This window comes from Barbus barbus (assembly GCF_936440315.1).
Source record: "Barbus barbus genome assembly, chromosome: 36".
In the NCBI taxonomy this organism is placed as follows: domain Eukaryota; kingdom Metazoa; phylum Chordata; class Actinopteri; order Cypriniformes; family Cyprinidae; genus Barbus; species Barbus barbus.
In genome coordinates, this window is record NC_136714.1 from 22605532 (window position 1) to 22620141 (window position 14610).

The 14610-nt window shown below is 33.8% G+C and overlaps 1 protein-coding gene across 1 annotated transcript; it reads right to left on the reverse strand.

The window, feature by feature from the left end:
* Positions 1 to 2401: 2401 nt before the first annotated feature.
* LOC306855917 (uncharacterized protein) lies at positions 2402 to 14130 on the reverse strand. The gene is made up of 13 exons (XM_079394874.1): positions 13854 to 14130; positions 12214 to 12269; positions 12038 to 12141; positions 11888 to 11962; positions 11450 to 11593; positions 11224 to 11301; positions 10785 to 10936; positions 10648 to 10702; positions 10496 to 10573; positions 10292 to 10400; positions 6311 to 9331; positions 5137 to 5384; positions 2402 to 2991 (listed from the first exon to the last, which is right to left on the reverse strand). Exons 1-12 carry the CDS (start codon positions 13946 to 13948, stop codon positions 5140 to 5142), a joined length of 4212 nt encoding a protein of 1403 aa, XP_079251000.1. The 5' UTR covers positions 13949 to 14130; the 3' UTR covers positions 2402 to 2991; positions 5137 to 5139.
* Positions 14131 to 14610: the final 480 nt, after the last annotated feature.

Consider the following 14610-nt stretch of genomic DNA (forward strand, 5'->3'; position numbering starts at 1 on the left):
GCTTTGACAACAGGACAGACTGCTTGTGTTGTCTGCCTTTTTCATTGTGCTTGTCTACACTGATTCAATCATATATTTAAAGTCACACTCTGCAATAATAGCATCATTGTGTTGCTTTGAAAAACCTGTTTTTCTCATAAAAACAGCAGCTGCACCAAACTGCAGGAAATATTTGCACACTTTAAAAGGTATGAACTTGTTTCAACAGGAGCAAAATATCAAGTACTCTAGTAAAAAAAGTGACATATTTAAAATACATTTATTGCATACTAAGTATAGATCAAATCTATTAATACATTTACAGACATATCGCTTGAGACTTACTGATATAAAAACCATAATTCAACTTTATTTGGAGTTCTACTTGTGCACAATGCGTACTTGTAATGTCACTATTGATGAGGATTTTATGATCTTTGAATAATATCAGTCTTTAAATGCAAAATATTTAAAGTTTGCCTGAAGTATACTTGCAATAGTTCCACTTTAGCACAATAAAATATACTTCAGTATATCTTTAGTTGGACTTCAGCTCTACTTGTGCACAATTAAACTTAGCAGACTTTAAGTATACCAGTTTAGTATACTTAAAGTACAATTGTAGGCCATAAACATGTACATGAATTTGTTGTATACTTAGAATTAAATAAATGTATTTTAAATACATTTTAGTATATTTATTTTTCATAAAAATGGTAGCTTTTTTGTGAGAAAATAAAGCATAATTTTCGTGGAAAACCTTTCACAGAAATAAGCTTGTTATAGGTCTTAAAAATATGTACATTGAAGACAAAATACTAAAATCATCATGAGAGCAGTTGGTTAGAAGTCATTGCAAAAAAAAGTGTTGTTTTTCTTTCAGAAAACAGCGTTTTCTGAAAGAAAAAATAATGTTTTCTCATGCAATGTTTTTTAGTTAACAACTATTTGTTTAATACATTGTGATTATTTCATAATTATTTCAGAGTATTTCTTATTCCATTTGGGTTAGTTTCAGCAAACTTATTTACATTAAGGAACATAAATGAACATAATTTTTTTGGACCCCTGTATCTAGTGCATGTTGTCTGTATAGTGTTGCATTTGTTTTTTAAAACTGATCAAAATCTTAGAATCCAGCTGATATGCATTGCAGCAAACCTGTTTTCAAGGAACATAAAGAGACATTGAGAAAAAATCCCCATGAAAAGGAAAATATAAAAGAAAAATGAATTTCCTCAGTCTCAGATCCTGATTAGCAACTAGATGTGAGCTGGTGAAATGTTTGACCGTAAATCTTTAACTTGTTTCCTTCCAACATCAATTTCCAAAAGAATTTCAACATTTTTTTCATTCCACAACTTTTTTGGGTCAACTGTCAACAGCTCTCATTTTTTAATCATCTTTCTGTACACGCTCACATTGATCATGGACAAACATGTTTAAAAACACATGCTTGAAATGCATTCATGCATCGGTGTGATTTATGGCCTTTTCACTTTTTGCAATGTTGTACTTTTTGTCCCCACATCTGCATGAAATAGCTTGCAGCAGGGATGTATGCGAGGTTCTAAAATAAAAGATGGGTTTTGCAGCAATGCCAGAAGAACTGCTTTGGGTTCCCCAAAGAACCTTTCAGTGAACAGTTCTTAAAAAACCTTTTGTGGAATGGAAAGGTTCCATAAATGTTAAAGATTCTTCACAGAACTGTCAATGCAAATAAAGTGCCTTTAGTGTAGTGAAACCACAAAACAATTATGTTCCTAATATACAGTACATCCAGCTACACTTTTGGTTAATAAAATGAGAGCTTTATGTGGCTTGAAATTGCTCTTTAAATTATTATATTTTTTCCTATCTAATTGCTATCATTTATGTCCATTTTGACATTTTTGATCCATGACTGGATCAGTACATCATATTAACTATTTACAAAACTGCAAAGGTAGTATTATATAATTTTCCATAATCAGATTAATATACATGAGGCAAACATGTGCTGCCTCACCTTCCGTGAACCAGTCACAAGATTCAACTAAAAATGACGTAAATGTGCAAAGCATTTGAAATATGATATCAACAAGGTTCTCATGATTACTATTATTAGATTAGCTAAATAGTTTGCAGGATCTCAGCTTTCAAAGCACACATACCAGTGAATCGTAGAATGCCAGAGGTGCATTTCCATCTTCTTAAACATTACAGCAGTGAAAGTCTTCTTTAATTCTCTCAAGTATAAGCTTATAAAATATAATACCTAAGTGAAATCTGCAATGTTTGCACTGACTGTGTCAAATCAGTCGTATGGACAAAATGACTCCGCAAACGGATTCATTTTGCATATTCTTTCAAGATGAGATATCTATCTAAAATTGTAAATACAGTCAAATAAGTCACATGAATAGCCAGCAACACCATATTTACTATTTTGACAGATGGATGCAGAGAAATCTTTATTGGAAAGTAATAACATTAACAACAGTTCTAGCAAGTTTATTTTGCTTGGGAGGAAAAATTAATAACAAATATGCTCTGTAACTCTTCATAACCTATAGTGGGGTTCAAAAGTCCACTTGTGAAATTGCTTCATTTATAATATAGTGCATTTTTGGTTAAAATTACATTATTAATATAACAATTTAAGACTTTAACAGTAAAAACAGAACAAATGATCATAACTTAGACTCAGTATTTGGTGTGTCATTATGATTATGTTTTCCAGCATGATTTGTGAAATACAGCTTCTTTGTTTTACATCATAACATTTTTTCACTTATATTCTTAAGAATTAAAAATATATATATATATTGCCAATTTTGCTCTCAAACTTGAGTGCATTTGTGGATGCAGTCCTGAACGTGTGCTACTTACATATATTGCATTATTCTGCACAAGAATAATCTTGAGAAAATCACTGAAAGACCTTCAGTGATTGAATGAAAGAAACTTCTATTGGTCTTATTTCTCCAAACGGGCTCCTCTATGATTGGTGCAGAGTTCCCTTGATACCTCCTGCATGAAGGAGATGGAGAGAAGGTGGATGTAGAAGCACGTGAAAAAATGCAAACAGTGGATTAAATTACAGCACAATCTAAAGAAAAAGAAGCAAGGAAACTCAAGTGAAAGACTATGCGGAAGATGTAAAGAATTTATAATGAAGAATGAAAAAGGAAATACTGCACATATATACATCAAGGTGGAATATGTAATCAATATGATCAACAGTGTTCCAGGAATGCCCCCATATGGTTTTTCTTCACATGGTATATTTGGCACAGAATTGCTTTGTGGTATTTTGTGAAATTCTTTGTATAAAATGTGTTTGAGCTTTGAGCTTTTTAAAATATTTTTTGTGAAACCACTGTGTTGGGTCGGTAAGTTTTTTATGTTTTTGAAAGAAGTCTCTTGTGCTCACTAGGTCTACATTTTACTGTAAAAAGAGCAGTCCTGTAAGTCCTATTTAAAATAGCTGTTTTCTGTTTGAATGTATTTTAAAATGTAATTTATTCCTGTGATGCAAAGCTGAATTTTCAGCATCATTGCTCCAGTCTCCAGTGTCACATGAGCCTTCAGAAATCATTCTAATATGCTGATATGGTTCTCATTATTATCTCTATTGAAAGCAGTGTTGCTTAATATTTTTGTATACTGTCATGTATTTTTTTCAGGATTCTTTGATGAATAGAAAGTTCAAAAGAACAGCATTTATTAGATTTTTTTGTTAAATATATATATTTACTGTCACTGTCACAGCTAAATAAAATTAATTTCTTTAAAAAAATAAAAATAAAAATGCCAAGGGGGAACTGTCTGCTTTCCATGATAGCACACGTACATCTCAGAGACGTCTATTTGACATCTGCATTTACATCTGAAAGACGTATATAGGACGTTTCCTTTTAGATGTAATTTATGCAAATTCTTTTATGAATAAATTTTTATGAACATATACTTTATATTATTTGTGGTCAGTGATTTTGAATTCAGCAAAAATTAACAATAAACATTGTATTTTCGAAAGAGTGATTGAACACAATAGGAATAATTTACCCGTGAACTTGAACTGAGTGTATCCTTGCTGAATATGTATGTGTGTGTATGTATGTATGTATATATATTATTATTATTTTTTTTATCTTATTTTTTACTATTATTTACTACTGCAATTGTTTTGAAATGAAATTTAATTTATGATAATAAGCCTGGTTTGTACTGTAGATTTGGCAACAGTGTGCAACAATTTCATTTGTCATTGACTGCTCACCGATAACAGTCATTAAAGGGTCATGCAACCCCAGACTACTTTTTCTGAGATTTTAGCAGAGGTGTTTGTGTTGCACATCATAGAAGACAATGTTAGCATCCAATCATTTTAAATGTTGGAGAAAACTGGTTAATTTGAAGCTTTTTTGCACTATTTTCATCTTCTGGGTTTAAAAAAAGTTGTGGGAAAGTCGAATGGGCAGTCATGGCCTAATGGTTAGAGAGTCGGACTCGTAATCCAAAGGTTGCGGGTTCGAGTCTCGGGCCGGCAGGGATTGTAGGTGGGGGGAGTGAATGTCCAGCGCTCTCTCCACCCTCAATACCACGACTGAGGTGCCCTTGAGCAAGACACCGAACCCCCAACTGCTCCCCGGGCGCCGCAGCATAAATGGCTGTTGCTCCGGGTGTGTGTTCACGGTGTGTGTGTGCACGTTGGATGGGTTAAATGCAGAGCACGAATTCCGAGTATGGGCACTTCACTTCACTAAAATCTACATTGTGTTGACACAATTTGTGACTAAAGTACATCGATGACTATTCAATTATTTATGAGACTGCGTGTTCTTATCCTATGAGAAGATGCTTCGCTTAATTATTCACAACAGCGTGTGTTGATTTGCTATGACAGACCCAGAGCCGTTGAGAATCAGACTGTGAGATGACACCACGCACATTAACAGAGAAACGTTCATGGATTGAAGGAGAGTGTTTGTTTTTGCTTTGTAATAAGAGTTACAAAAAGCAGCTGACCTGGGGTGAAAAGGAAAACAAATGTGCGATTAGCCCTGAATTACCCTTCCACTCCTTATGGTTTTATAATTAATGGCAATCAAAACCAGAAGTATTGCATTCTTTAATGGAATGATCTGTTCTGAGATAAGAGTTCACACCTACCAATTATGTGCTTAATTTTTCATCTTCTGTCTTATCATTCCTGCTGTCGTTGAGCGTTTCGGTTTTGCTGTTCTGCAGAATTTCATGTTTAATGTCTTCGTTCACTTGATTGGGGTCAGAATCGCATTTTAAGTTTTGCTCCACATCTGTGTTACTGGCTAGGAGTGATATAGCCTCTTCTCCCTCTTCAATATCACTTATGTCATTGGTCGGATCCAGCTGATGAGTAATACAATATTTTAGGCCCACTGCAGAAGTTAGAAAAAAAGAGAGATTTTTATCATACAGCAGCAATCGCACGGCCTAGCTAAACAAATCATTTATTGATCAAACATATTTCTTATTTACTGTGACACTGTATTTTGTTATTTTTATTTAAATATTTATTATGTATTATGTCACTTGTGACATATGCACTAAATGCACTAAAGTACAAAGCACCTTTCTAATAAAATAAAATGAATAAAATCATGTTTTATAATAAAAAAAAACAATTATTAGAATAATAAAATGATCTAAAATGAAATTAAGAACAAATTATTAATAATTAGATTATAGTCAATAATCATTTAAATATTGCCTGTCAAAACATTTTTATTGAAAAAAATATATAATTTTAGACATTATTTCACTGAAATAGAGTATTTTCATATATAAACATAAATTTATTCAATCATTCAAACATTTGGGGTCAGTAAGTTTTTTTTAAATGTTTTTTAAAATAAATTTCTTGTGCTCACCAAGGCTGCATTTATTTTCTTAAAAATACAATAAGTATTTGCTTAAAAATACAATAAAACTGTATTATTGGGAAATAGTATTACACTTTAAAATAGGTGTTTTCTATTGTAATATATTTTAAAAATGTAGTTCATAATTGTGATGGAAAATGCCATTTAAAATAAATAAATTTGGCATTTATTCTTGCTGAATAAAAATATAAAGAAAAAAATATTTTTTTGACCCCAAACTTCTGAATGGCAGTGTGCATTAAATAAGACATCAGTAGTTTTAAGTTTTTTTTAAACATTTAATTTCTTTGTGTTCAGCCTGTGCATTGTTTCACTGATACGTTGATTTCTTTTGAAGCTATTTTTATTTGTCTGATATCTAACTTGCTTGATATTAATATGTTGCTTAAAGAACTGTCTATCAGTGACACCATTATCATTACTTGTGTCTTCGGGGTTATGACAGACAGGTACAAGCCCCTCCCCCTCATCTGGATGTCCAGTCCTGGCTTGATTCTCAGATAAAGGTGATGTCTCGGACTCAGCATCAATCCCCTCAGCCAAATCACTGCTGTTGTCCACAATTTTATCCTCTTGAAGCATTTCTGCATCTACTGCAGGAGTCTGTTCTGCTGAGGTGGTGTTTTTGGAGATCTCTGATGAAGCTTGAGAGACAATAGATTCAGTCTTCTCTTTCATGTCTGAATCACTTTGATTGTTCAAACCTTGGATGGATAACTCAAACCTTGTAGAAAGATCAGTTGAGCACATCTGTGGCTTGTTTTTACCTTGAGTGGTTGGAATACTTTGAGGAATACATGCATCATTGACTGGAGATGGCTCTGCAGCATGTGATTCTGGGAAGAGTGGTGCATGCTGGGAAAAAACTGTATCAGCCTCCTCTGTCAGGATTAAAGGTTCTTTCTCATTTTTGGCACCTACTTCTGTTGCCTCATCCCTCTTTATAACCTCTGTGTATGATTCCTCCTTCCTGAGCACAGTCACGTTCACTGCTTTATCTACATCCACATGTGACATACGTTCCTTATCTTGGTTCTGTCTATCTTGTTGGTTTTCTGTCATCTCATCTTGTTTGTTTTCACTTTCATGTTCCTCCATGATGTTCCCATATTGTATTTTTTCGCTTTCACGGTTTTCTGTCATTTTCCAATCCTGATGTTTTTCATCCTCTTGCTCTTCCAGACTTTTCTCATCTTCATGTGTTTCCCCAATTTTACAGTCTTGCTCTTTTTCGCTCTCAAACTCTTCCATAATTTTCCAATCCTGTTCTTCCATCCTTCTACCATCTTGTTCTTCACCATCATCTTCTTTCTCACATTTTTCAAAATTTTTCCCGTCTTGCTTATTTTCTTCCATAATTTTCACATATTGTATTTTTTCAGTCTCAAATACTTCCACAACTTTCCAACCTTCATCTTTTTCACTTTCAAGTTCTTCTCTGTCTCCATTTTGTATGTTTTCATTCTCACAGTCTTCAGTTATTTTCCAATCCTGTTCTTTTCCATGTTCTTCCAGATTTTTTACAGTTTTCCCATCTTGCTCTTTTTCTTGCCCGTATTCTTCCATCCTTGTCGCATATTGTAATTTTTCAGTCTCAAACACTTCCATGCTCGTCTCATCTTGTTCTTTATCACTGTCAAGTGCATCCATAATATTCCCATCTCGTTTTTCTCTGCTTCCATGTTCTACCATCATTTTTCCATCAATTTCTTTTGCACTCTTATATACTTCTTCACATTTTTCTACAGTTTTCCCATCTTCCTCATTTTTTTGCTTTTTACTTTTATGTTCTTCCATGATATTCCCATCTTGTATTTTGTCAACATCCTGTTCTTTCATAATTTCCCCAGCTTGTTCCTTTTCACTCTCATGTTCTCCCTCATATTTACCATCTTGCTCATTTTCTTTCTCACATTCTTCCATCACTTTTGCATATTGTGTTTTTTCAGTTTCAGACACTTCCATGCTTTTCTTGTCTTGTTCTTTTTCATTGTCAAAAACATCCACCATATTAGCATCTTGCTTATCTTCTGTCACATCCTGCAACATCATTTTTGCATTTTGTATATTTTCACTCTTAAATTCAATTATTCTCTGATCTTGCTCTTTTTTACTTGTATGTTCTTCCATGATGCTCCAATCTTGTATTTTTTCAACCTCAAGTTCTTCCATACATTTCCCACATTTTTCCTTTTCACTGTCATGTTCTTCCTCACATTTTTCTACCAGGTTCCCACCGTGCTCATTTTTTTGCTCACATTCATCCATAATTTTCCTATATTGTATTTCTTCAGTCACGAATACTTCCATGTTTTTCTCATCTTGTTCCTTTTTACTGTCAAATGCTTCCACAACATTCCCATCTTGCTTATATTCTTCCATATTTTTGTCATTTTCATGTTCTTTCAAATCTTCCTCATGTTTTTCTGTAATTTCCCTCTCCTGGTCTTTTTCTAGCACACCTTCTAACCTTCTTTTTTCACTCTTTTGTTCCTCCACAACTTTATCAACTTTATCTTCTGTACTCTCACATTCTACCATAATATTTTCATCTTGTTTTTCTTCACTCTTATGTTCTTCCAACATTTTCCCATCTTGTTCTTTTCCACTCTCATATTTCTCCATCGTTTTACCAATTGATTCTGTTTCACATTCATGTTTTTCCACAGTCATCCCATCATGTTCCTCCTGTCCTCTGTTCTTCTTCTCTCCAGTTTCAGATCGCTCTTCTCCACCTCCCTTCTTTTCTTTTTCTTCATTCGCATATTTCCTCTCATATTTCATCTCTTTTTGTCCACTCACTTCATCCTCATCCTCCTCCTCCTCAACCGTAGATATAACCAATGCCTGAGCAATAAAATCCCTCTCTGCTTCCAGGTCTTTCAGCATTCGTGGAGCAACGGGCAGAGCAGGAAGTGGTCTGGTGGGTGGCTCGGGTACCAAAACACATGATGGAGGAAGAAGAGGGTCTAAGGGGTCGTCAAGCATCTCAGCCTGCTTCACAGATGGTTCTGGTGAATTCTCAAAACCAGGGGGTGGTGGAGGAAACTCATTCACTATCTCTGATTCATCTGGTTGGAGCTGCTCAGGGGTTGGTGGAGGTGGATAAAAGACCAGACTATCTAATATATCACTGATAGGGGTTTTGATTTCAGATTCAGTTGCACTTTTTGTATGTGATGGTTGAGTTTGGAGCCATGGCTCCATCGTCTTGGGTGAAGATAGGTGGATCTGGCTTTTGGAAGATACCATTGCACCATTGTGCAGCGAGGAAGCTGTAGTGCTAGTGAAAAGGATTGGGCTCCAGGATGTGGGAGTCAAAGAAAAGTAAGGCGATACCACTGATGATCTGTATGGGGATGTAGGTGTAGAAGAAGGTGAGTCATTGAAACTGAAGATATTGTCCGTCTGACTGCGATGCAGTCGTCTACAGGGACTCCTGACTGCAAAAAAAAAAAAATAGAGAAAGAGATTCTGAAATAAACTGTAGGCTACTAAAATGTGAAATGTGTGGTTACAAAAAGACTAGTCAACTGTCATTTTAATCAACAAATTTGTCGACACGTTAAGTGGCATTGATGTGCGTCACATTACTGCCAAACACCCTGTTTCTTTTTTTTTATCATGTTGAACTTCTGCGCAAGCCATATCTGATATGAAAACATTTTATTGACAAATCAAATGTATGAACTGATTACTATGAATTTCATTCACTATATATTTAAATAAGTGATAAAAGTGCATTAATTATGAACTAAACATTAACAATTTTGAAAGCATTATTCTAGGTTTATGTTTATTAGATTTTATGTTAATCTACACTGCTGTTCAAAAGTCTGGGGTAAGTATGATTTTTTTTTATTATTATTATTTATTATAATTTTGAAAATAAATAATGTTATGTTCACCAAGTTTCTATTTATTTGATTCAAAATAGTACATTAAAACAGTATTATTCTGAAATATTATTAATAACTTTCTATTTTAATATATTTTAAAATATAATTTATTCCTGTGCTGCTAAAAAAAAAAGCTTTGCATCACAGGAATAAATTATATTTTAAAATATATTAAAATAGAAAGTTATTTTCAATTGTAATAATATTTCAGAATATTATTACAATAGTGATAATACTAATAATAATAGGTTACACAGTAGCCTATTGTTCATTGTCATTTTATAATAACTTATACAGCGTCTGTGGTAAATGCTAACAAAATGAAAGTACATGGTCTTTACATGGATGCCATAAAAATGCAAAAATAAATTACTTTGGATTAAAAAAAAAAAAAAAAGTTCTCAAATGTTAGACAAAATATTTGTGGGCAGATTATAGAGTAGAGTTGCTCTCACGTTTCAGTCAATGGAAACACATACCGGTTCACATAATGTTACACTTTACCTGGAGATGTGGAGCTGGGCCTGGAGGCTGTGTGGACACTTGAGGAGGACAGTTGTCTGAAAAACTCTCTGGGGTTTACAGTACGCTGAGACACCAGAGATGCTGCCTCCTATTGGCCATAAACAGTATTACATTACAGCATGAAAATCACAGGGCCCATATTTAGTGGATGGGTTTAGTGCAGGTTTGATTGATAGAACTAACCACAGCTTTTTCCTCTGATTGAGAGCGTGAATATCTAGCTCTAATTTCATCTTCTTCACGCTCCCTTTCCTCATGCTCCTGTGATTTAATATAGATAAAGAATATATACGTGCAAACACAAATACACACACATAGAAACAAATTAATCATACCCATTTTATTTTCTCCCGTTTCCGGGCCTCTGCCTCCATTTGCATCTGTATTCTCCTGTATATATATATATTTAAAAAAAAGTTCACTTTGACCCTTGGGGATGTTTTGCATGCATGCATGAGGAACTTTGACTTACCTCTGCTCCTTTATTTTCTGTTCTTTTTCATTCATCCTCCTCTCTCTTTCTATTGCATCTCTCCTTTCCTGAAGCAATCGTTCTTTCTCTCTCTGCCTTCTGTCCTCTGCTGCCCTCTGTTGTTCCTCCTTTTTCCTTTCCTCCTCTTCTCTCTGGAAAATACAGTTCGAAACTAACCTCTGTCTGTTTTTGTATTGTTTGTGACATTTTTTAATTTTTATAGAAAGTTAATGTTACTGTGCTAAGTTCAAATTCTATAGTAACCAGTAGGTCTAAGATCATAATAAATTATATGCCAAGCCATGTGTTAATAATTCTAAATAAAATAAAAATTTGACAGCAGCATGTGATTTATTTTTTGTTACATACATACCATAACATTCATATTTGATAATGTTAACTCTAAAAAATAATAATAGACAACAACAAAAAAAGAAACCTCTGCTTGTGCCCAAAAAGAATCTCTCTGGATTCTCTGGATCTCTGCAGCTGCAATTGTTCGCTTGTAATTAGTGCCCTGGAAATAGTAAGGAGACAGTTTGATTTGTTTTCCATTTTCCTGATTTTTATAGAGTCTGACTGACTTTACTGTAATTCTCAAAACAACTTCATCATTTAGTATTAATAAAGCCTTGTTGTAGTAAGAAATGGTGATGATCTCATACCACAATGGCCTGTCTGTCTTCTGTCCGGCGGCTAGGTCTCCCTCTTGGCCCCTGCGTCATTACTGCAGCATTATAGGCCAGCGTACAGATCCTCTCCTCTGTGATTTCATCCAAAGTGTGGGCAGGAAGAAAGATGTGAACTTCCTGAAGCATCAGAAAGACAAAGATAGCAAAAGACAACAGATGGGGGGGGGGGGGGGGGGGGGGGTTGCTTGCTTTTATGTCTTTATATTTTTATTTAAAACGCTCTGCCCAACTAACAAGACTTCTAAAAGAAAAAAGTTAATGAAAAAATTGGATTTAAGATCTCTGCATGCTCACTTCTCCACAAAACAAGAAGGACTATTATGTTGCCTAAATCAATTTACTCAAAAATGTAAAGCTTTGAGTTTATCAGAATACAGTTAAAGCCATCCCATAATCCCTGTCCTCTTTTACCTTAAAGAAGGCCCTGATTGCTGGTAAATGACTGGCACACTCAGCTCTGCGGTACTCATCCACTTCATTTCCTAGCTGAGAGACACAAACACTGGTTAAAGGGGAATAATCAGAGTGTTTTACATTAAGCTGTGTGGAGGATGAACTAACCCATAATATCATAGCGATGCGGGGTTGAGCTTTGCCTACCCTGCACATCCCATAAAGCGGCCGTTTAGGGTGAAGTTTAGCCATCAACTCTTTCAATCCACCTACTACAACAAACAAGCATATAAACAAGCCCACGAAACATAAAACCTTATTTATAAAGCTTTTTGTGCTCTTACCTCCAGAATCAGCCAGTTTGAGTCTGTTCATTATTCCATCATAGGTAAATAAAGCCCTGTATACAGAGGTAGAGGGAAACAGCCAGAGGCAACATTAAAGGTTCACTTTATTTCATTAAGATGGGTAACTCAATTTAGAAACAAAGATAAATAAGTGCAGGCAAGTTCTCTGACATTTTAGTATGAATGCTTCTGTACTAATGTTTGAGTTTTGATTCTTTGTATGTATGAATGTATGATTAATTGATATATTTATTTTAGTGTCTAATGCATACAAAATATAATCAGAATATCAGTATATCACAAAATATATATATATATTTTTTTTTTCAGTATAGACATTAAAAAAAAAAAACCTTTATCAGTATTTGAGTTCCTATATTATACAACCAATAGACAGCCTAATGTGCTAAAATATGATGTATTGAAAGTTTATTGAAATTATGTATAAAACATTATGCTTTCTTATAGATACACTTACTATCACATACTATGTTATATAAAAAAATGGAGGAAATGACAGAGATGGGAAGGCAACAAAGATGCAGAGTCCTGCTTTTTCAGACTTCCGTGTTTAGACTAGCACCTTTGGCACTTTCTATCTCTGTTTAATATGGGCTTGAATCCATTATTAAATTGGAAATATCTGATAACCTGAAGTGGAACCAACATTGTTTCTTTTGAAAAGTCCTTCCAGCGGCGCCATTCTCCCTTTTAAAACGTTTCCTGTGACAAAAGTAGCCAGAACAACAGGAACTGCTCTGTGGGCATGTCTGCATTTTAGCCCCCAGCATGGTCAAAAACAATCACTGACACACTCATGTTCAACAGATGCTTGACCCACACACACCTCCTTGCTTTAAGTTTATCATCTCAGATTGTAGGATAGTTTGTCATACAGGGTGATTTTCGGATAAACATGCTAATTTAGATAAGCAGGGGTATTTACAGAGGAAATTGGTCTGGGAGGGGGTTGTTTGGTCATTAAGATAAGACAGACATTCTGAAATGTAATTCATCAGATCAAGACTGCAGCTTTGAAGTCTATACTGGACTAAGTTAGTAAAGTAATTTTTTTCGTGGAATTCGACCTAATTCTTTTAAATGTGATTTTTTTTGTCCTACGGGGTCGTTAAGGAACAATGAATATCTCCCTAACAAATATAAACAAAACCATATGTTTAGTGGAATAGCTGAACGTTATTTATTTTCTTTCCAAGGAATTTCAGCATGAGCATAGTGTTGTATGTAGTTGTGCGTTTATGAATAATTAATAGCTTAAAACTGTGGAAACTTGTCTTTTATTCCAGAGACCAATATTGTTTCAACTTATTTTTTACAAAATTGGATATTATGTATAGTTTCTATCAAATTTTTTGATGCATTACACATGTATTATTATTATTGTTGTTATTAATGACTTATTATTGCTGTTTAGAAACATTTGCTATTTCATTAAAAGTTATTATGTCCTATGGTCAGACACATTTCTTTGTAAAAAAAAAAATATATATATTTACAATTGTAAAAAAGCTTCACGTATCCTGGTCATGATTTTAATTTATTTGACCTTTTTTTACTGTAAGAATCTGACGTATGGATTTTAAAATTAAGCAAATGAACAAAAACCTTCATCATACCAGTTTGTTGATGAGCGTGGATTCAGGATGTCTTCTTTTGCAGCAAGTAAAGACAAACTGTATGTTTCCAGATCAACTTCCCTCATTGATGTCATGATGTTAGTTTTGAAGGTATAAAATCCAGACCTTAAATGCAGAACAAACGTAACTATAATAACATGTAGTCATATAGCAGATCTCGTTATGGCAGCAGCTATATGTCCTCCTGAAAGATTAAAATAGCCAGCAATTGTCAATTGTATGCAAACTCGTAGGAAGCTTAGAAAAACCATAAGCCACTCCTGCTGGGAATAAATAGCGGTTTGCATTGTTTCAAAGGTTAGCCACTGATAAATCCCACCCATTCGATTTAAGTTAATGCTTCATTTTGAATTATGAACAATAAATAACAAAATAAACTACACTGTTGGCTTACATTTTAATGTAATGTTTATATTAGTAATGTTTATATTAGCCTTTACAGCCATTTAATAAATTATTTATGTGTGTTACGTAAGTTATACCACATATGTTTATGCTTTCAAACATAAAATTATTATAAAATGTATTATTATTTATTTATTATTATTAAATTATATTTTATTAAGATATATGGCGATATATGGAATATATTCAGAAATATTATTTTATTCTTAAACAGTTGTTTTTTCATATTTACTATATTTTAATGCACACATAAATGCTATCTCGGGTAAATAAAAACAAAGAATATTATTATATTTTGTTATATAGAAGTGCTTGCTTGAAAGCTACACCT